Genomic DNA, 23,771 nt, shown 5'->3' on the forward strand with positions numbered 1-23,771 from the left:
CGGGTACTCCGGCTTCCTCCCACTGTCCAAAGACATGCAGCTTGTGGGGATAGGTTAATTGGATAATCCAAATTGCCACTAGGTATGAATGTGAGTGCGAATGGTTGTCTGTCCCTGTGTGTTGGCCCTGTGACAGACTGGCGACCTGTCCAGAGTGTACCCCGCCTCTCACTCCAGCGCTCCCCCGCGACCCTGAAAAAGGATGAGCGGAAGTGGATGGATGTATAAGAAACACAACATATTAATGAAACTGAGCATATCTGGCTGTTAGGTCACGAAATCACCCCTTCTTCTGCAAATGCTGAGAGAGAGGCAAAAACAGACTTTAATAGATACCACTACTTACAGATTAAAATTAATAATACATAACCCTCCCACAGTTACATTAAGATGACTTTTTTCCCCTCAACTTTTCATATATATATGTGAAAATATGTAGATGAGGTATCATCACCTCATAACTGTAGCTACTTGGGAGCCATCTTGGTAAGGTCTTATATGATTAGGTACATTTATGGAAGCAAAATAGCCCTAATTGTCACATCTGACCAGTGTACGTTTCCTGCCCTGACTTCTAACCCGTATGTTTAAGAAATGATGTAAAAATCACCGTTTAATAAGTCAGTACGCCGTATTTTGCGCCAGAGAGTGGTGCCTTGAACCGCCCCTTCTGAGTGGCGGAAAGAACGCCGTTTTTCCCGGCCTATGAACGCCGCTTTTCCCAACTCTCACAAAAACAGCGCTCATTGCGCAGCTGCGTATAACGTAAAAAGCGGCGTTGGAAGACCGGGAAAAACGGCGTTTTTTCCTACACTCAGAAGGGGCGTTCAAGGCGCCAGTCTCTGGCGTAAAATACTGTGTTCAGATGGGATCAACGCCGTTTGTTTTTTTACGGCGTTCTGACTTATCAAACGGCGATTTTTACGTAATTTCTTAAACAGAAGGGTTAAAAAATTGGAGAATTTTGGCCTAGATTGTTTGCCATACTTATCGCTGCTACTGTGAGTCGTTGGCAGGATAAAAACAAATCCACTGGAAGGAAGCGAGCGGGATGTTTACTTCCCAGCTGCCGAAACTCGACATATGTAATATGTCCTGGGTAGAAAAAATATTCAACGATTTGAATATTTTGATTCGGACGTAACACATCGTTTAATACTCTGACGACATTACGGCTTGTATGACGCTTGCCCAGGGAAGAGAGTGGTGTTGTCGTTTATCAGCTCCATTTGCATGTTGGATGGCTGATCTATTATGCTAGGAACATGTTCAAAAATGTTTTCGGCTCAGGGTTTCTGGTGAGAACATCACATGTGATTCTGACATGGGTCATAACGTTAATCCTCTTCCTACATGATACAGGTGAATCTATCACTTTACATTCATAGGCTTTGCCTCTATGATCGCTCGCACACCCCTGGGAGCTGTGGTGGTGTTAAGTGTGTGAGTGATTTGTTCACAGAGCTGAGGAAGCAGGAGGAGACGGGCCAGCTTGTCCAGCCCGTGCTCTTCGTGCTGCTGGTGCTGCTGTCTGTGCTGCTGTACTTCGCGGTCTCTCTGATGGACCCGGGTTTCATCCTGTCTGATGGCACGGACTTGCAGGTGAGCACGAGCCTACTGTACATTACTGTTATCACTCCCACTTTTTACCTTTGTGTTGTGATGGTTTCAGGGTTTGAAGCAGCTTGAATGTTTACGTTGCTGGTTAAAAAACCTGATTTAAAAATATATATCTTAAAAGATAATCGTGTGCTTGCAGTGCCAAAACAATAATGATAACAATAATTTATTTAAGGCAAACTAACACTCTGCCTTTAATTCAGTTCAGTTTTATTTATATAATATCACAGCAATAGTCGCCTAAAGTTGCTTAATATTGTAACTTAAATGAGCTGTAGGCCACTGCTGGCACTGTCATCTCTTTAGTGGCCACTTTAGTGTAAGTAGTGCAAAAACAAACCAATCAAGAAAACACCCACAAGTATTTCCAAAAAATTAGTGTTTTGTTTGTTTGTTTTAAATTTCAAATATTGTATAAGAAGACAAAACTGCCAATGTTAATGCATTTTTTCCCCTCATGCTTAACTAACCGAAGCCTTTCATTAAACTACCAAAGAAGGAAATTGCTACTCTCTTTCTGGCCAGACACATGGCAGCACTTCTGTTATAATTTTGTTCGTATTTAACAAAATAAAAAAGCAGACAAGTGTACACGTTAGTTTTTGACTGCTGGTGAAAATTGTTTTTTTTTTTTTTTCCACAAATAACTCTCTCACTGAACAAACACAGCCAATCCCTCAACATGTTTGTACTCTCTCCTCATAATGCCTTCATATTAAATCATTTTTTGCTTTTTAAAGAACTTATTTTAACATTGCACTCAACAACAAACAAATCCTCCCTAACAAAAAGGTAACTTCAAGGGCCAAATTGCTTTATATTTCTTCACGTCAATATGCGGGCCGCAAGTAGGGGTGACGTGAGCCACAAGTGGCCATGGGCTGCGAGTTTGAAACCACTGCCCTATAGGGCTGTGCGATATGACCAAAATCTCATATCCCGATATAAGAATTCTATCGTCCCGATAACGATATAAATCACAAAAATGTAACATTTTCTGTAAATTCTGTGAATCTCAGGCAGCTTGACTTGCGGGAAGTGTTTCCAGCTGCGCGTCATGTAGCTGGAGTCGAGTGTTTTAACCGATGCATGAAACTATACATTTTTAGACATAAGTTGTAACGGCCGCCGTTTTCTTTGTGAGAATTTATTACATTACAAGCCTGTTCTAACGTTTGAGTCTAAGGTTTATTTTCTAGCACCTGGCGGCTCTTTTCTACTTCTCATCCGTAAATAATCTGCTCTTTCACGTGATTCAGTTTATTTTGAAAAGTCTCAACAGGATCTTGAGCTTTATTGTGAAAGGTTTACGTGGTACATAAACAAGCGGACACGCGATGGTGTTACCGTCGTTGTTGCTAACCACAACGCATAAAAACAGGTGCTTGTCTGTCAGTGGTGTGGTTATATTAAATATAAGAGAAAGAGAGAACTTTAAGAAATTAATATAGCCACTACAGTGACCATCAAAACGGTGAAAAAATATTGCCGTAAACAGTTTATTTTGCAACACCAGGAAACAAACGATAGCTTAAAATGAAACGATAGACTGTTTATATCGTTATATAGAACAGCCCTACTGCCCTACTCTAATAGCGATAAAGAAAAGTATGTGAGGGTGGTGCAGCACATGTATGAGGACAGTGGTGAAGGATCTTCTCTAAAGCCTTTCTTGTTTCCAGTTGAAGTTAGGGGTGGCTTTAAAAAATCTATTTTCCGATTCAAATCGATGTTAGCTTGAATAACACAAAATCGATTCATTAAATCCTGAATCGATTTTTAAATATAAATGTATTTTGCCAGAAACACCAGAATCTCAGGTTAAGGCTCACAAAACTATTTCAACAACCACCAAACAGCTAAAACAGCAAATGAGAGCAGGTAAACAGAATCCGCACAAAGATGTAAACACAAAGAGCGGATCGTTCACCCGATGGCATGTACACAGTAGTGATGGGATTTCTGGCTCTTTTTAGAGATCCGGCTCTTTCGGTTCACTAAAAAGAGCCGGCTCTTCAGGTTGTTTTGTTGCTTTAATAAATTTATTATTAACAATAATATAAAATTATGCACAAAAGGAATTACTAACGTAAAAAAAAGTGGTTTTATTTATATATGTTTATATATAAACACACCAAATCCGGTCGTTGGTACTTGCTGGCTTGTGTAGCCACTAGGTAACAAAAGCTCAACACTGCGCCCAGCATCCTGGAGCACTTCTGTTGTCTTTTGTACGTGTTTTGAGTTTTACGTGCTTCGGAGTTTGTATGTGCTTCGGAGTTTGTACGTGCTTCGGAGTTTGTACGTGTTTTTACGTGTTTTGGAGTTCGTACGTGATTTGAAGTTTGTATGTGCTTTGTCTCTAGGGGCCACCGTAAATATACTTTTATTTATTCACTCCACATAAAATGTAATAAATAAATCATATAATACAAAAATCAACTATTCACATTTCAACTTTTAACTATTTAAATTTTCAGCTTTTTCCTTTTACAAATTTAAAGTGAAACAACACAAAACACTGCAAACCACAACACAATTAAATATAAATTAAAATATGAAAACAAAAAGAACATGCATATTCTCTGTCATATGGGCCTGCATGAATAAACTTTCTGAATCCTTTATCATCTGCAACCGAAAATAGTTGTGGATGATTACTATACCTTTCTAATGTGAAGTTGTTGTCCCTGGCTCTCTTTCTCTCCCTCCCGCTCTGTTCCTGTGCTACTGAGTGTAACTACCGCCCCTCCCCCCTCTGCCCAGCGTAAAGCACAAGGCTCATGTGCGGAGTGAAGCGGGGAAAAAAGTGCGAGAGAGAGAGAGAGGCTGAGAGAAAGGAAAAAAAAACAAAACCCATGTGACGACTCACGATAAGGAGCCGGCTCGCGTCGTTCACGTCAAAGACCCGGCTCTAAGAGCCATTTCGTTCGCGAACGACCCATCACTAGTACACAGACACGCTGTCAGGGCTGAATTCTGATTCTGGAGGTTTTGTCATTATCCGATCAAAATTCACTGAACCAGCAGCAAAAGAAGATCAAAACTACAGTTCACATTTGATAAACATCATATTTAATTCCCTCCTACTTTTGCTGTTTTGCTTCCACCACAATAAAATCACACTTCCTGCACAGCTCTCTCTTTCTCTGTGTAATTCAAGAACAGTTTCCCGCAAACTCAAATCTGTTTTCTGCATTATTTGCTTGCTTATTACGCACCAGTCTACCGTTGTGTGCATTGCTGTCGCAGGCTGTTTTTTTTTTGTTTGTTTGTTTGTTTGTTTTGTTGTTGTTTTTCAAAAATGCCTAATTTCTGCTGTTCAACGACAAAGAAATGTAAACTTTTTAAAATTATGCCAAACTGCAAAAGGCTTAGCTGTGTCTCTAATAAAACCTCTGTAACTTTGCTCTGTTTCGCTTCAGCAGCATCAGGTAATGTTCATATGTTAATTCATGGTTTTCCTCTGTTTTTGATCTACTGCAGAGAATTTTTAAGGTGGTGCTATAAAAATTCAGGCCAGGAAAATCTCCTTCATGTTTTTCTGTGTTTTATCCTCAGTTACTTTGACACAAAGGTATGTGCTGTGATGCTTACACCTCTGATGAAGTCTGATAAGTGTTAGCTTTGTTTTTATACCTAGATATAAAATATGGATATGTACTGATAAATGATCAGAATTATAATATTTCTAAGTCAAAATTGAATTTAATCAAATTGAATCGGGGTTAGAATTGAATTGGGACCTCGTGAATCGGAATCAAATCGATTATAGAAATCAGTGATGATATCCAGCCCTAGTTGTAATGGACAGGCTAACAGATGAGGTCAGGCAGGAGTCTCTGTGGACTATGATGTTTGCAGTTGACATTGTGATCTATAGTGAGAGTAGGGAGAGGTAGAGGTATGCTATGGAGAGAAGAGGAATGAAAGTAGCAAGAACAGAATATGTGTGTGTGTGAATGAGATTGGTGGAAAGGGTGAACATGCAAGGACCAGAGATAGTGAGTTACTGTCGATGTGCCAGCACAGACAGTGGTACTCTGCTCTTAGATGAAGTAAAAGGATTTCATGCAAGTCAGAAGTTACTAGCAAAGATGCAATTAAAGGTTCAGCTGTTGTATAACTTGGTTGGGGTCCAGACCATCTAAAACAACAGAGGTGAAAGAGAGTGCAGGCAGAATGGAGTGGGTGGAGATAAAAGTCAGGAGTGTGAAAGGGATGATTTACAAGATGGTAGTAAGACATGTTATGATGTATGGTTTGGAGACAGTGGCTTTGACTAAGAGACAGGGGGCTGAGGTGAACATGTTAAGCTTTTCACTTGGAGTGACCAGGAAGGATAAGATTGAAAATGAGAACACCTCAGTCCATCTGATGTCCTTATCATATAGAAAAAGTGGGAAACAGTGACAATGTCCACTTTAACATAATTTGTTAGCTGGACAGTTACTCCTTTCTGACCACTTTGTCTTCTTTGTTGCATTAGTTCATGCTGGGAGTGACTGAGGAGCAGCAGGACATGATTCCACCTGCCACCAAATCCCTGCGACAGCGCCGTTGTGGCCACTGTCTGCTTCAGGTATGCTGCTCAGCTCGTCGGCAGAGGTGGTATACACACGTCATTAAAATAGAAGTAGAGACACTTCCAATAAAAAATACCCTGGTAAAAGTTAAAGTACTTATTCAACTTCTTTACTCCAGTAAAAGTAAAAAAGTACAGGCTTTGAAAAGTATAAAAGTAAAAAGTAACTCCTTGTTACTTCAGTTCTAATTAATAATGAATGAAATCAGTTTGCACATCCATAATGTAGAACACAAGCAGAGAAAAACAAAGGGAATTAAAAGAAACTAGCTCTGTTGCCTTCATTGTAGATATGTGGAGATCAGATGGAGCTTTCCTGCTGCCCTTTCTGGCCAAATAAATTCAGCAGGATATGAGCATCTTACATGAGGTATTACGGCTGATTTTCAACTCAAAGCAGTACAAAGCTAATTTAAAGGTGGAATTGATTGAGTGAATCTAATAAACATCATCACCTAATTTTCTGCCTGATGCCCTTGGTGTAACCTGACACTGACCACCACTCCATCATAGGGCATGGCTGTAAACGTCACTGTGTTGTGAGATAAGCAGTGTAGTCTGCACTCAGCTGCCTACAACTGTCATGGAACATGTGAATAACAAAAAGGCAGTATGCCAGTTTATTATCGTCAGGTCTCTACAATCTTGAGTGCCTGGAGTTGATTGTTCTTGTAATTTAGCGCTATACAATTAAAATGGAAGAGAATTGTATTGAATTTTGCACAATGTTTCATAATATGAAAACCGCGAATCGCTACCTTATCGTGGTGGAAGGTTTTGTGTGTCCCAGGGTTCCCAGGGGCTATGTTTTCCAGGTGCTTTTGCCTCCTGATAGGGTCTCCAATGGCAAATTGGTCCTGGGTGAAGGACCAGACAAAGAGTGATTCAGAAGACCCCTATGAGTGCAAGATCAAGGGAACACTTCACCTTGGGTGGATGATTGACATGCCTCTGCAATGTTGTGTGGAGATCAGGGGTGGTACCTCTGGATTTGCAGACTGGGGTAGTGGTTCCCATCTTTAAGAAGGGGGAACGGTCTGTTAGTCGAACCTCGGATACAGGAGGAACAATGTGGTTTTCATCCTGGTTGTGGAACACTGGGCCAGCTCCTTATCCTCTCAAGGATACTTGAGGGTGCATGAGAGTTTGCCCAACCAGAGAAGACATGGAGAAGGCATTCAACTGTGTCCCTTGGGGTGTCCTGTGGGATGTGCTTCAGGAGTATAAGGGTGCCTGGCCCATTTCTACGGGCCATTCGATCCATAGACAACTGTTGCAAGAGCTTGGTCCACATATCTGGCAATAAGTTGAACTCGTTCCCTGTGGGTGATGGACTCCGCCAGGGCTGCCCTTTGTCATCGATTCGGTTTGTTATTTTTATGGACAGAATTTCTATCTGTACTCAGGTGGCAGAAGGCTTTCATTTGGGTGGTCTCAGAATCTCATCTCTGCTTTTCGCAGATGATGTGATTTTGTTGGTTTCATCAGATGATGACCTCCAGCTCACACTGGAATGGTTTGCAGCCGAGTGTGAAGCAGTGGGAATAAGAATCAGCACCACCAAATCTGAGGCCATGGTCCTCAGCCGGGGAGTGTTCACTCTGGGTCAGGGACGATTTCCTGCCCTGATTTGAGGAGTTTAAGTATTTCATGGTCTTGCTCACAAGTAACGGGACAAGGGAGCAGGCGATTGACAGATGGATTGGTGCTGCAGCTGCAGTGATACGGACGTTGTACCAGTCTGCCATGGTGAAGAGAGAGCTGATTGTAGAAGCAAAGCTCTCTACTTACTGATCAGTCTACGTCCCTACCGTCACCTATCACGAGGTCACGAGCTCTGGGCAGTGACCGAAAGAACAAGATCACGGATACAAACAGCGGAAATAAGCTTCCTTCCAGAAGAGATAGGTTTAGGACTTCAGCCGTCTGGGAGGGGCTCAGAGTAGAGCCGCTGCTCCTCCACAACGAAAGGAGCCAGTTGACGTGGTTCGGGCATGTCCCACCGGGAGGAGGCCCCGGGGCAGACCCATGACACGCTGGAGAGATTATATCTCTCAACTGGCCTGGGAACGCCTTGGTGTTCCCCCGGACAAGCTGGAGGAGGTGGTCGGGGCCAGGCATGGTCTGGGCTTCTCTGCTTAGGCTGCTGCCCCTGCGACCCAGCCCCAGGTAAGTGGAAAAAGACGATGGAAAAAGAAGATCTTTATCCTAGAAGATAAAATCTCCTGTTGTCTCTCTCCATCTCTGAGTGAAGTTATCTCACTTTCTTTTCTGTCCTTTGCAAGCACAGCAGGCATGCTGTGTGACAAATGGCACACAAACAGTTTGTGTGTCTGCTCTTATGAGTATGTTTGAAAAATTGCACTGGAAATTCCTTGAGGTGACTCTTGTTGTGAATTGGAGCTGTATAAATAACATTGAACTTAAATTATCCATGACTTTAAAAAGTTTTATGCCTACTTCTCTTCCATAGCACTAGATGCAGAACCACCAGTGTTGTGAAAAAAGCTTATTATGACCAGCTTTCAGATATCTGGACCATAACACACTGTTCTGGATTGTTCCGGCCCACTTTAAGCCTTGAAAACAGTGCTGTAAATGATGCACGGACTACATTTTTTCGCCCTGTTTATTTGTTTATGTGCAATAAGTACTGGTCATGAATACCCCAATAGAACTGTGTTTGATATGTTATTGTTGCCTCCATTTAGGTTCAACTTTGTTTGATATTTCAAGACACACAGTAACCTGAAATAATAACTCAAATGTCCTCACATGTCTTAAACTTAACAACCCTGAGTAGAAAATGGAGATATTTGTGTAAAAATGTAGGGACAAAAGTGAAAAATAAATACTTAAGTACGGTTGAGATTTGTACATGTACAACCACAACCCAAGCGACTAGGTCTCTGAAGGAAAAGGCAGTGAATGTATGAGATATCTTTGTCACTACATTTGTACTGCACTGATTCACTTTTCTGTGAGGGAGCTAATCTCAGTTGTGGAGAGGTGAGGGTGGTACATCTGGCCAGAACTAAATCAGAGAGCCAAAGCCACCAGAGCTGTTTGGAGGCTAAGCAGGTCACCTACTAATCGAAAGGTTGGTTGTTCGATTCCCATCTGCTTGAGTCTGAATATATTAAGGGGGAAAAAAATCTACCTTGCACTGTGTGGAAAAAGTGATTATACCTGTCGAGAAAGGTGGGATTCAGCGAGACATTAAAGTAAATGATGTATGCGCACAAGTCAGATAGATGGAGAGAGGATGATAGTTGTCGCTGGTCATCTGGTGATCAGGCGTTAACAACGTGACTGGATGTCACAAAGGGTCGGGCCAGATGTCATCTCAGAAGATGTGATGTCCAGAAAGAGAGGGAGGAGAAAGCTTGACCAGGTATAAAAGTTAGGTGAAAAAGAGATACACGGTTCACAGAAGATCAAATATAAGATGTTAAAGATTCCAGCAGAGACTAAAGGGATCAATATACCTGCATACCAGAGGCAGCTAGTGCTGTTACTGCCCCTAACCCTCACCCATCAGGCTCCATCTAAGCTCATTTATCAGAGGTTAGGGCTTTTTAAACAGAGAGCCAATCCAGATCTCCTGTATTAGGGTGTTGGTTCACCAGATCCACACCCCCTAAACCTAATAAGTGACACCCTTTGAAGCAAGAACTGTAATCAAACATTTTTGATAGCAAGAGTTCATTTTGTTGTTTGAACCCTGATCTTGACTGAGGCAATTGATGTGGATGCATTGGGGTACAGTATCTTGCCCAACATAAACTGGAGAAGGGGGGGATCAAGCCATTGAATTTTTGATTAGTAGACAACTTACTCTACCACCTAAGCCACACCTGCCTCTTCTTCCTTCTTTCCTTATCAAATGGCCAGAAATAAAAGGACAGTTAAAATTGTGCTGCTTCTAAAACAACAAACGGATGCTGCTTGTGACGGATCCACAACTCTCCAGAGGTCATTTTCTGCTGTTTTTCTCTCCTCCTTGAAGTCTTACTTTTAAAAGGAGTCTGAAGATCGTTCTGGATGTTGAAGCAGAAGTTTGAATAAGCACATGTCTGCTTGTGACAATAGAGGAAAAGCTGGGGTGGACAGACGTAGCATCTGTATTCCCATACAGGATGGGCAAACTGTCTGTACAATCTCACCTCTTTGTTCTCTGCATGTGTTTGTGTGTGAGTGTGTGGCGCTCAGGCTGAAATGAGACACTTGATATCTGGCAGGATCCAGCAGTGGTATAGGATATCAGGAAACACAGGGCTGTGTTACATACCCAGACGACCTTAAAAGTATCAGATAATACTTCAGATGCAGTATGCCGGGACTCTGAGTAAAATGTTTCATCACCAGATCAGAAAAGCCTTTTTTCCCCCCACAAATATCCACATACTCACACAAACAGGAACTAACAAAAATTGGGCAAAATTCCTGACGCACTGACACTTTCTCTAAGGAGGTACCACGGTCCATTGATAATACTGGATTACTGAGTTGAGCTCTGAGTTACAGACAGTTTGCTTGTCTCATTTGTTTATGTTAACAACGTGTTTTTTGTTGATTTTCTATATGTAAACATCAAACATGAGTAGGAAGGGGAGGGGATGAAGGACTTTACTCCAATGAATTTCTGTAATGGTCTTTAATCTTTCCTTCTTCCTGCTCTGTGTTTGTCACCATCATAAGCATTGTGCCTGTCCTGGCCGATTAGCTCATCTCAGTGACACAACAGTATATCAGTCACCTGATATACTTTTACACATCCAGCTGCACTCTGTTTCAGCTGCTTTAGCCTATCCATTTCTAAGGCACTTTACAACCCACTTCCCTGTCATCCCCATATTTCATTTTGTGTCAGATTTAATCGGTTTCATATCTGCTGACATGGTTGCCCACTCTGCTCAGTGCTAGGGGGTCTTCCTGCTGCTCTCCCTGCCTCCGAGTGGCCTATGAACTGAACGGTGATGCTAAATTGCTCTAAATTAAATGGCTAAATGGCTGAACTAACAACACTTTGTGTCCTTGGAAAGTATTCACACCGCTTTACCTGTTCCACATTTTGTCACATTATAGCCTTATTCAAAAAATGAATTCAATTCTTTTCACTTCAAAATTCTACTTGCAATACGCCTTAATGACAAAGTGAAAAAGCTTGCTTGAAAATCTTGCACATGTATTGAAAAACTCAAAAAACCCACTGTGACATGCACATATTCATAGCGTTTATGGATCCTGTTTACACTGATCATCTGTTAGATCCACCTATGGTAATTCCTCTTTACATACAAGGTCTTGAGTAATCTTAAACACCTCATAGTACCATAACACCCCATTAGAACACTTTGGTCTCAGACTGCTGGTTTAATTCAATTCAATTCAATTCAATTCAATTATATTTATATAGCGCCAAATCACAACAAAAGTCGCCTCAAGGCGCTTCATAGATACAGAGAAAAACCCAACAATCATATGACCCCCTATGAGCAAGCACTTTGGCAACAGTGGGAAGGAAAAACTCCCTTTTAACAGGAAGAAACCTCCGGCAGAACCAGGCTCAGGGAGGGGCGGCCATCTGCTGCGACCGGTTGGGGTGAGAGAAGGAAGACAGGATAAAGACATGCTGTGGAAGAGAGACAGAGATTAATAACAGATATGATTCAATACAGAGAGGTCTATTAACACATAGTGAGTGAGAAAGGTGACTGGAAAGGAAAAACTCAATGCATCATGGGAATCTTCCGGCAGCCTACGTCTATTGCAGCATAACTAAGGGAGGATTCAGGGTCACCTGGTCCAGCCCTAACTATATGCTTTAGAAAAAAGGAAAGTTTTAAGCCTAATCTTAAAAGTAGAGATAGTGTCTGTCTCCCGAATCCACTTGGGGTTTGTAGGATATTTAAAAGTAGAATAGGATGTAGAATAGGATGCAGCTTTCAGGCCCCTCTTCTATGGAACCAGCTTCCAGTTTGGATTCAGGAGACAGACACCATCTGTACATTTAAGATTAGGCTTAAAACTTTCCTTTTTGCTACAGCATATAGTTAGGGCTGGATCAGGTGACCCTGAATCCTCCCTTAGTTATAATCCAGTAGGCCTAGGCTGCTGGGGACTTCCCATGATGCACTGAGTGGTTTATACACAACTCTGCATTTAATCATTAGTTATTATTAATCTCTTGCTCTTTGAGGCAACTGTTGATGTGATTTGTCCATATATAAATAAAACTGAAAGAAAGAAAATGAATTGAATATAAATGGTACAATTATTAAAGATGAGGGTTCTATGGCACGTGAATTTAATAACGCTGTATACAGTTAGCAGTAGAATTAACTCAGAATTTCAATTCTTCAGTTGTAACATAATAACTGTGGAATCATCAGATTTATTTTGCGTGCAAGAGGTTAAAGCAGAAATCATAGAGATGATTAATGATTTGGACACTTGTTTCATTCAAAAAAAATACAGGAATTCATTGTGAAAACCATTGGCACATCTTTTTAATTTATTGAAAAAGGCAGTAGCAGGGTTTTATATGTAACTGTCATCCAATTTCTGTACTCCCTGTCCTGTTCAAGGTCAGAGAAGATTGTGGCAGCCTTCATCCACATCAGTTTGGTATTAGACCAAAATGTCCTGCAGAAGCTGCTCACTGTTACTTCATTAAAAATATTATTTGCTTTTTGGATGATGGCGATGTTTTCTAGGCAGTTTTTCTTGACTAGAAAAAGGAATCTGACACTGTCAGCCATGACATACTTCTGTCTAAACTAAAGTTTGACTTTCCAAAATAAGCAGCAGATTGGTTTGAATCCTATCTTTATAAAAGAGAGCAGGGTTAACCAAGAAATGTATTGTTAGGAAACAGAATGATCATCCGCCAAGGATCAGTCCTTGTTTAGCAATGACCTCCCTGCCATTTGCATCTTTTACAGTAAAGGTCAAAAATGGTTAAAGGTAAATCAGACTTGTAGTCATTTATATTAATTAAATTGTAATTTTACAAATATCCACACCTTTGGAAATATGCTTTTTCTATCCTTCTCACTTTGTCTGTTACACTATATTTTACACTGAATTTTTTGTAGTTTTGTAAGTTTGGTGTATTATGGTTTTATGTAAGCACAACAAGGGGCCTGGGCCATGTGAGGCACATTAGTTGGAACTATGTTAAACTGCATTGTGTCTCCTAAATAAAACAATAAAAAAATTGTTCTGTGTTTCAAGCAGCAGCCAATGAGATCAAAGCACTGCCAGACGTGTCAGCACTGCGTCCGGCGTTATGACCATCACTGTCCCTGGATTGAGAACTGCGTTGGTGAGAGGAACCACCGCTGGTTTGTGTTTTACCTGGCCTTCCAGCTGCTAGTGCTTCTATGGGGCCTGCGCATTGCCTGGTGAGCAACACCACCCATCTCTACCTCCATGTTACTGTTGCTGCTGTTGCAAAGCTGTCACATCCTATTGCTCTCTCCTCTTCAGGACGGGTTTCACCTACGTACCCATCTGGCACCAGTGGCTGCGTACAAACGGAGTCCTGACGGCCGTGACCATGCTGCTAGCGCTGCTCTCGCTCATCGTACTGTTGCTGCTGGGCTCCCATCTATACCTGGTTTCTCTCAACACAACCACGTGGGAGTTCATGTCGCGCCACCGCATCTCCTACCTCAAACACTGCGGTGCAGATGAGAACCCCTTTGACCGCGGGACATTCCAAAACCTTTGGGGTTTCTTCTGCGTCTGGGGCACAGTGGTGTGGGAGCATGTGTACTTTAAGGAGGGCAGCGATCAGGTTTAGGTACATTTCAGTGATGAACAGCCTCTCTGGATCTGGCATTACACACCAAATAGGAGGATAAACTGTGCTTGTGAGCGGTTCCCTTTACATAGGCATTTGTGTCGTTGTGCCATAACTGTGGAGCGTTTCCCTCCTTCTCATCCTCTCAGTTGTTCTTTATTGCAATTGATTGCCTGCATTTCCTGTTTTTACCTCAATGCAGTCGTAGTGAAAACTGTGGGAACTTTCAAATAGTCGGTTTTGGTTAGGAAGTTTTCTAATGAGTAAAGTGATACAGGTGTAGCTGCATGACAGCTATAACAAAAGCATTTCAAATTCTGGTCTAAAGACCTTATGTCAAGGTCTACATCAAGAGAACTAAGAGCTATAATAATTGACTTAATTAAGTATAATGCACAGTTCACATTTGGAATGTTTGTTGTTCTTTAGGATTATCATGGAAACAATTTTTACTTTAGGTCAGCTAGAATAAGTGATGGATGGAGGTAATTTTACTTCAGTCATGGAAATCAAGGACTTGAAATAAATCATTTTCCTGCTCATGTGTCTTACGGGCTATGGGGCAGGGCAAATTAGCATGACGCCCTAATGATCATGATCTAATAATGGTGCACTAATTTAATGAAATTTAAAGATGCAGCCGATTCATTTCAATAATAATCAATATGCTGCCAAAAGCAGAACAAATTAGCAGCTCAAAAACAGCAGAACCGGTGAGAAACCCAACGAGGATTGTGCGAACCGACGCAGGTCTTAGAAATAGAAACTGCTGGAGAATGTGAGGCTCAAAGGTCTGAGACACAGCTGGAGCTCAGGATTTATCCAGCATTTTTCAAACAGCTGTATGACCTGTAAGATGTGTAGAAGGTAAACAAAAGCATCAGATCTTGAGCCTCGCACACGTTCATGAAAATACAGCTACTATGCCTACATGCTTATGAGCATTGCTCATTGTTGGTCTGTGGAGACTCCAGAGGAAGGACAGTTCAGTCAAGTTTCAGTATTATTGAGCAGAACACTCAGGGACAGGACTATTGCTATTTTTTTGCGACCTTCATGAAACATCACAGTAAGAACACGCTAATAAGGTGGGCATTTTGCCATCCATTGTCTCGATACTGTAATTTCAACACAGTAGACATCGAGTTGGTTAGAATCTCAGCACACAGGCTTCTTTTCCCAAGTCCTTAAACATTTTGACCTCGATGGAGAACATCACCAGGTCGGGAACAGGAAATAGGAGTCATTTTTAGGACAATTTGAACATACTGTGTGTTTCCAGAATGAGGCTGCTCCTCTTAATAACTGGTAATCAGCACTGCGGCCTTCCTCCTTATTGTTTACACATCAAGTTCATAATTTCCTTCAAAACAAACAACTCTCTACATTGTCTTCAGGCATTTTACACACCCGAGTGAATCCGGTTAAGCTAGGACTTTACTCACCCAAATACCCTCAGTCCTGCCTCTTCCACAAAATCATTTAAATAACAAGTGATGATGTTTGTTGACAATAACCTGACTGTTCACCCTCAATTCACATCAATCATTACATTCAAAATGTGAGTAACAATACAGATCTATAGCTGGCATGGTTTCTTGATTCACTCACAGGATTTACTTTAGGGTCGTGGGTTCCATTCTCTTGTTGTCTCGTGTGATGAATACTTTGCCTGTTTTACACGATTCACCTTCTCCAGCAGCTTTTGTCACTAAAGTAGGTTAGTCCAAGCGAGTGTGTTTGAAATATGAACTGTATTGTTCCTGGCAATTATTCCATACATGTACATGATATTTAGACCTGTTACAGTGTCTCAAGTTGTTTAAAATTGTACATATTTTTTAAACTATTTTGGAGCAGAAAATGTCTTTAGATTTTTGTAAAACTATTTTAACAGGGACTTGAATGATACAGTGGAACACTGGTTATTAGCTAAAAGGTTTGAGTGCAATATGTTTCCATTTAAGCTTTTCCTTGTGCAATAGTAACCTTGTAAGACAGCAATAAATGTTTGTGTTTAATCCCGTGCAAAATGCTGAGTCCTTCTGCTTGGACGGAGCCATTATCAGTAAGATCTCTGCTTTTTTTTTTTTTTTTTTTAACAAATTAACATTTACAGTCTGTGGTGTAGTTTTCAATTATATACAATATTGTCATGCAGTGTTTTTTAAATGCTGTAAATACTGGAAGTACTATAAAACTCAAATGTTTCATGAGGAGCTTTCTGGTTAAAGTCCAGCATTTATACATTTATTCATGTTTACCTTCACATAATTTACACTTTACATATAGGCTGGTTTTGTCTAAATGGGCACATTTGTTATTTAAAATTTCTAGACATTAACAGGTCAATATCAACAGAAGTGAGAATTTTGGCCATTTTAAGCATTTAACAAAGAGAGAATAACAAAACAATAGAAAAGTACATTCAGTGCATTTTACCTTCAGTGAGACTTCACATATTTACAAGTTAGACAGTGCTACTCTTCAGAAACATTGCAGTGTAAATATTCTGTAAATAACGAAAAATGACAAAAAAAGTACAAAAATGATTTTGGCAAAGTGTTAAAAGTAACTCCCGCACAATGAAATCAGACCCAGCTAAGCAGATCTTGCTAGGGAAGAAATATCTGGAGGATATCTATAGTTTTTCCATCTTCTGCTCTTTTGTTGAGCCAGAAGAGCCGTGTTGAATAAGAGAGCTTGAATCGCCGTGGTCAGCTAATGAAAGAGAAATCAAAGTCTGCAAAGATTTCCTGTTGCTCAGCAGTGAGGACGCAGGGTGTCCGCGGGAGTGTAAGGACCGGTTTGAGACGAGTGAATTCTTCATCAAAGTTACTGACATCCTGTGGAGCTCTAATGGCTGGCAGGAAGGGAGGCTTCACCTTCTTGGCCAGAAGAGCATCCCAGTCCATTTCCTGGTAACATAAAATAGGAGTTAAATTGTCTTTTTCGAGAAAGATGTGGCCACGATGGCAGCAGAAATTGCAGGAAATGACAGTTCTATAAAGAAGTTTTAAATAGCCAAAAAGGCCTGCATCGAGTATAATGTAGAAGATAGTAGGTATAATAACTAGGTGTCATAAAGATACTCTATTTAACATATAACTCCTTTGGAAAATTTGTTGTCTGCAGGCCATTTACCAGTATAAGCAAATATATTAGGCATTTAAAAACCAATCACTTTTTGGCAGACAATTACTTTGGGACACAACATCAGACCCTTCTGTATCTCCACTAAAGTGATGGCAATTAATGCCCAAAACATTCTGACATTTATGTTTGGTCGATTATTTCTTTGTTGTAAAAATGTTAAACCGTTGGAATGCCGGTTTATTTCCCTTTAAATTGTGTGTGGGTTGCACTCATGAAAAAATTGAAACTAAATCAATAAATTGTTAAATTGCCAAATATTTCCTGTTTCTTCAGACTTCAATCATCCAATCCAACAAACGACACCAAAGGGTCAATAGCAGAATAAGCTGTTTGGCATTGGCAGAGAAGATTTGGTGGGTTTTCCATGGGTGCAACCCACATACTGAACTCTACTGCTCAAGCCACAAATGATCTAAGGAGCTTGTCTTAAAGACAAAAGTTAAAGAAGTCTGGTCGCTTTTCTTCCCAAGTTCCTTAGATTACCATGACTTGGATGACTGGGAACCTTCACAAATACAAATACATTTCCTTACACATAAATAGACTTTTCCAATGGTAGAAGAATTGTTACAAAAAAAGAAATAATCAACCAAACACAAATTTCTTTACTTTTTGTGCCTTGTTTATCTCACATAGAGTGTTTATTTTTACGTGCACCTAGGATTTCTGGCCAACAAGGCACAACTGCTGATATTTTTAAAAAGGGATTTTTATGTCACATGATCTCCTCAAGCTGTTACATGTACTTTGAGATGGCTGCGATTAAAAGTACACAAACGTAACCCTTGTGTATTTTATTTGGCATCCACCTTTTTTTTTTTTTTTAACTACCTTGACCTGGATGAAAGAGAACCCACACAGACACAGACTAATATTTCAACTTCTCATGATAATCACAACCTGCAACTAGTTGCGGTAGATGGCCATACCTGCCTAACCCTGGTTCTGCCAAGGTTTCTTCCTGTTAAAAAGGGACTTTTTCCTTCCCACTGTCACCAAACGCTTGCTCAAAGGGGATCACGTGATTGAAATAATCCAGAGGAAAATCCCAACAGAGTCTTTACCTTACAATATAAAGCACCTTACGGTGAATTTTGCTGTGATTTGTCATATAAATAAAACTGGATTGAATTGAATGTTGAATTCCTTTGCCTCAATTCAAATCAACTGTATTTATATATAGCACCAAATCACAACAACCATTGCTTCAAGGAGCTTTGTATTACAAGGTCAAGACCATACAACAATGCTCAGGTCACTCTCTACAAAGCCAGTCACACTGTTGTTCCTTGCTCACTGGTTAAATAATCAAACTTGTGCTCTTCATCATTCCTGTCGAAACTAATAATATTTAAATTAATAATGATTGTGGATGACAGTGTTTTCTCCTCTTTTATATTCTTTATACAGACTCTCACTGGATCCTAGGATTAATTTTCAGTTTCTTATACGACAGAACAGTAAACAGGCAGGCCATAGGCCATTTATCCCAGCTGCTTAAACACACTGCTGCTCACAGTCTTCAGCCACAGACTCAGAATCTGTTAGATGTTCCTTATAGAAGTTTAAAGACTAGGAGACACAGAGTCTTTGAAATAATCTTCCACTGATGTGGTTAGCTGACTCTGGACTTCTGCTTAAAAAGCAGTTAAAACCTTTTACTTTAACCTGACAAGTCTTTGTTGAGACTACTGTCTTAACCTAATTTTGTATTGGAACTGCGGTATTCAATTTTCTCATATTTTTTATTCTGTTTACTTGTGCAGCTCTTTGTGATTCCTTACTTTTCAGATGCTTTTACTCAGCACCTGTCCTTCCACTATTTCATCTCATACTCGTACTGGGTACTTCAGTGACTTCAGCTGAAGCAGCTACAATAACTGGACACTGACCTCATAAAATTTGTGCCTTTTGATCTCCAAGGCATCCTCTTCTCCTGCTCCCAGTCTCAACTCAGGATTTTTCTGCAGCAGCTGAAACACAGGCGGGAGAAAGAAGGTGACGTAGTAGCCTAGGTCAACAGCATTTAGAATATTCAGATCATATAAATAGAATTCAAATGTGCTGATAAGCTCAACAGACAGTTTAGATTATGAGCACTACTCCATTATTAAAGGTGTGAATAGAATTGAAGAGGTCATAAAATGTTCCTCATCAGGAGAATTCAGTTTCCTTAGTCTGGGAGCCAACCTTCTGAATGAGGGATGCAGAGTTAGGAGAAAGGAGGCGGGGGTAGCGCACATCATCATTGACAATGCTATCAAACACTTCTTCCTCATCGTCGCCGGGGAAAGGAGACTGAAAGAAAGAACAGAGCTGTATTAACTTCATATTGTTCTTTACATTATTTAAGGATATAATTCAGGCATATGCTCCAATGCCTTGTGCCAAACAGCTACCTGAACTCTACTCACACAGAAGTGTTTTTACATCTTCACTGGGTACGCCTCTTGACTCCTCTGAGCCAAGCATTCCTTTAACCTTAACTATTAATTAGTGTGAATGCTGATTAGGCATTTGGACTGGCAGTAGTAAAACCACTACTTAAAGAGCCATCACTTGACCTGGCTGTCTTTCCTTTTATCTCAAAAATTCCTGAAGGAGTAGTGGTAAAACAGCTAACTTATCATCTGCAAAGGAAAGGTTTATTTGAAGAGTTTCAGAGCTCCTCACAGCACAGAAACAGCTTTAGGTTACAAATGATCTTCTTATGGCCTCTGACATTGGACTCATCTCTGTGCTTGTCCTGCTAGACCTCAGTGCAGCGTTCGATACTGTTGACCATAATATCCTATTAGAGCGATTACAGAATGTTGTATTACAGGTACTGCGCTGCAGTGGTTTGCATCATATCTATCTAATAGACTCCAGTTTGTTCATGTAAATGGAGAGTCCTCTTTCCACACTGAGGTTATTTATGGAGTTCCATGGGGTTCTTTGATAGTAACACTGTGAGAAATCTTGGAGTCGTTTTTTGACCAGGATATGTCCTTCAATGCACATATTAAACAAATATGTAGGACTGCTTTATTCCATTTGCGCAAAATCTCTAAAATTAGAAATATCCTGTCTCAGACTGACACTGAAAAACCAGTTCATACATTTATTATTTGTAGGCTGGACTACTGTAATTCACTATCATCAGGAGGTCCTTCAGTTAATCCAAAATGCTGCAGCAAGAGTTCTGACAGGGACTAGAAAGAGAGCATATTTCTGCTACATTGGCTTCCCTTCGTTGGCTTCCTGTTAAATCCAGAATTGAATTCAAAATCTTGCTCCTCACATACAAGGTCTTGTATAATCAGGCCCCATCTTATCTTAATGACCCCAACAGGGCACTTTGACCTCACACTGCTGGCTTACTTGTGGTTCCTAGGATATTTAAAAGTAGTATGGGAGGTAGAGCCTTCAGCTTTCAGGCCCCAGGTGACAGGCAACCTTTCTACTTTTAAGATTAGGCTTAAAACTTTCCTTTTTGACAAAGGTTACAGTTAGGGCTGGATCAGGTGACCCTGAATCCACCCTTAGTAATGTTCCTTTTTCACCCCTTTTCACTTACCATGTATTTATACACCACACTGCATCTAATAGTTGGGTATTATTTATCTCTGACTCTTCTCCATGGCATGTCTTTTGTCCCGTCTTCCTCCCCTTAACCCAACCAGTTGCAGCACATTGCTGGCCCTCCCTAAGCCTGGTTCTGCAGAGGGTTTCTTCATGTTAAAGGGACTTTTTCCTTCCCACTGTCACCACAGTGGCTGCTCATTGGGGGTCACCCGATTGTTGGGATTTGGTTAAGCCTTTGTAACACTTTGAATTCAAGTTGATTTTTTTTTTTTATTCGAATATCCAATATGGTGGTGTAGAGAGGCAAAACTATCAATAGTACCCTTGTCCAACAAAGTACAGACCTAACTGTAATTATATAAACATTTGTATACACAAATGGTTGTTAGTTGTCCATAAACAGTCCAGCGTTCACTTCTTTTCAGATTTTTTTTCTTCTTTTACTTAGCACCAAATCACAAGAGTTGCCTCAAGGCGCTTTATATTGTAAGGTCAAGACCCTACAATAATAATAATTCATGTTTGGTCTAAATAGACTGGTTCTTATATAGCACTTTTTCCCTACTTTAATGTCCTCATTCCTCCATTTATATAAGAACCTTCTCTTCGCCAAAATGCTTTCTATCCAACATTCACACACACTCATGTTCCCAGTCGGGATCATCCCACCAACCTTCCAATTAGTAGATGCCCTGGTTTACCTCCTGACCTAAAGCCAAAGTCATATTTAGACACCCCTTGTCTAAACATGACTTTATCCCATCTCTGAAACATGGTTTTAATATAGGAATTTTGGTTTGTCTGAGCTGGGATGACTTTTCAACATTAATAGTGCATTGAATTTAGCATTTTGGCAGCAAAGTCTAACAGGAAAAGCTAATTGAACTAACCAAGCATTTCATGTGAGGAAATGTGAGGTAACATCAGTGTTTAAGCTCTTCTGTATGGAAGAATGAGTAAAGATTACTTTAAAGTAATGCAGTGATCAAGAATGAATAGAAATGTGTAGGAAGGTCTACACCAGACACTGAAGGTGAAGGTGAACATTGCCCCAATAAATCCAAACCTTTTTCTTCCTCCAACTTTATGACACGGTGCATCTTTATATACAGTCTATGGTTTACACTGACCTCCCCCACCAGCATCTCATAGACGAGGACCCCCAGCCCCCACCAGTCCACACTGCGGGTGTAATTGCTGTCTGTCAGCACCTCTGGAGCCAGGAACTCTGGTGTGCCACAAAAGGTTGACGTGCGATCCCCGTGGCCCATTTCTATGTACAGTAAAGTGTCACAGAGTGACGACAGGGATTGATTACATACTTGCTTAGTTGGTACTGTTCATGCATATAAGTATGAGTGATTAATTACAAACTATCCATGTACATTCATAGCCTTTGACACAAACACTATACAGTTCTGAAATCTGGCAAAACACAAAATCTACAGAGACCACACAGCTTGATTTTTCAACAAAAAAAATAAAAAATAAAAATCTATTTACCTTCTTTGCACAAGCCAAAATCTGCTATCCTTACAAAGCCATCTGCGTCCATCAACAGATTGTCCAGCTTCAGGTCTCTGAATGACACAAACAGAAAAAAATGATGCCTCATGCTCCTGATATGCAGCTCGTAGCTACGAGGATATAAGTAATAAATTGCCTTGAAAGGACTCACCTGTAAACTATTTTGTTTTTGTGGAGAAACTCTAGACCCAGAAGCACACACGAGGAGAAAAACCTAAAAATCAGAGAAGTGGTAGAAATAACAGCACTATCCTGGATTGTAGCGGCAGGTTTTACAGAAAAAACATGAGCTCACCGAGCCTGACTCTCATTGAAGAGGCTGTTGTGAATGTGTGTCATGAGGTCTCCTCCGGGCGAGTAGGCCATCACAAAGCACACATGGTCTGCAGTCTGGAAACAGCCGTACAGGTTCACCAAGAATGGATGACGAGAGGAGTTGATCACTTCAAAGATCCTCTTTTCACACATGAGGCTGAACATGACCACACAGATACAGTGGTAGAAGTGACATATTAATACCATCATCTCCTTCCAACAGTCTTAACTCTATTCAGACCCTTGCAGTTCAATCTTTAGATGTCACAGGTCAGAGTAATCATCGTCACACTGATATATGTTAATTAAAGATGGGGACAGAAATATGCAGATGTGAAGCGCTCCCAAATACTGTGCACCTTTTTGTGTTGGCTGGCTATTGAGCTGCAAAAACAACAGCACAACCCCCACCTCCATCCATCTTCCTCACCAAACGTGAGATTCCTCATAAACAAGATGGGAGGAGCTGCAATCAGAGATTTACTACAGCCGGGACGGGACACTAGACCATGTGTACAGTAACATCAAACAGGCCTACAGAGCAACACCCCTCCCCACCTAGTACAATCTGACCTGATCTCTCTGCTCCTTATCCCTACCTACACCCGCCTCAGTCCTCCAAGTACCTGGGTCATTAAACATGGCCAAATGACACTCGCCTCCAGCTACAGGACTGTTTTGATCTGACCGCCTGGTCTACCTTCGAACAGCGGGACCTGGAAACCTGCACTCACTTTGTCCTTTTCTGTATTAAGTGTTGTGTGGAGAATGTGATAATGACTAAAACCATCTGTTTTTCATAACCGAAAACCTTGGATGATGGGTAAAGTACAGGCACGGATCAGAACTCGTAACTCAGCCTTCAGGCTGAGGGACAGTTCCATGTACAGCGCTCCTACAGCCAACCTGAGCAAGGTATCAAACAGGCCAAGGAGGCCTACAGGAGGAGGACAGACGGCTTCCTCACGGATAACAACCCCCGCCAGGTGTGGAGACGCATCCAAGCCCTCACCAACTACAAAGGTTGATTGTAGTCAACCTTGATTAAGTTAATTGTGCGATAAGAGCCACACTTGTCAGGGGGTTTTATCCTTTTTAAGGATCAATGACATATTTGCTGTATATAATGACCTTGGGAGGGAGCCTGTCATTGCTGAGTGGAGATACATATTTGAGAGAGGGACTTTTAGT

At 40.8% G+C, this 23,771-nt stretch overlaps 2 protein-coding genes across 4 annotated transcripts in view; one reads left to right on the forward strand and one right to left on the reverse strand.

Moving 5' to 3' along the window:
• Positions 1 to 838: 838 nt before the first annotated feature.
• Positions 839 to 16,089, forward strand: zdhhc12b (zDHHC palmitoyltransferase 12b). 3 transcript variants are annotated; one of them, XM_087844019.1, is made up of 5 exons: positions 839 to 1,362; positions 1,463 to 1,602; positions 6,110 to 6,202; positions 13,445 to 13,614; positions 13,700 to 16,089. In XM_087844019.1, exons 1-5 carry the CDS (start codon positions 1,266 to 1,268, stop codon positions 14,013 to 14,015), a joined length of 816 nt encoding a protein of 271 aa, XP_087700145.1. In that variant the 5' UTR covers positions 839 to 1,265; the 3' UTR covers positions 14,016 to 16,089. The 3 variants fall into 3 exon arrangements, with proteins under 3 accessions (XP_087700145.1, XP_087700146.1, XP_087700144.1); XM_087844020.1 differs by having other exon boundaries at positions 13,448 to 13,614; XM_087844018.1 differs by having other exon boundaries at positions 1,354 to 1,602.
• A 158-nt stretch (positions 16,090 to 16,247) lies between these two features.
• The window catches only part of pkn3 (protein kinase N3), a 36,356-nt gene continuing 28,832 nt past the window's right edge, over positions 16,248 to 23,771 (reverse strand). Inside the window, exons 16-22 of the mRNA XM_087844021.1 lie at positions 22,561 to 22,737; positions 22,417 to 22,479; positions 22,242 to 22,318; positions 21,869 to 22,011; positions 19,362 to 19,469; positions 19,064 to 19,144; positions 16,248 to 16,933 (exon numbers count right to left, since the gene is read on the reverse strand). Coding sequence (XP_087700147.1) covers positions 16,733 to 16,933; positions 19,064 to 19,144; positions 19,362 to 19,469; positions 21,869 to 22,011; positions 22,242 to 22,318; positions 22,417 to 22,479; positions 22,561 to 22,737 — 850 coding nt within the window. The 3' untranslated portion in view covers positions 16,248 to 16,732. The remainder of the gene's footprint in view (positions 16,934 to 19,063; positions 19,145 to 19,361; positions 19,470 to 21,868; positions 22,012 to 22,241; positions 22,319 to 22,416; positions 22,480 to 22,560; positions 22,738 to 23,771) is intronic.

The sequence above is a fragment of the Neolamprologus brichardi genome, chromosome 7, assembly GCF_056152115.1.
Source record: "Neolamprologus brichardi isolate AB-2024 chromosome 7, ASM5615211v1, whole genome shotgun sequence".
NCBI lineage: Eukaryota > Metazoa > Chordata > Actinopteri > Cichliformes > Cichlidae > Neolamprologus > Neolamprologus brichardi.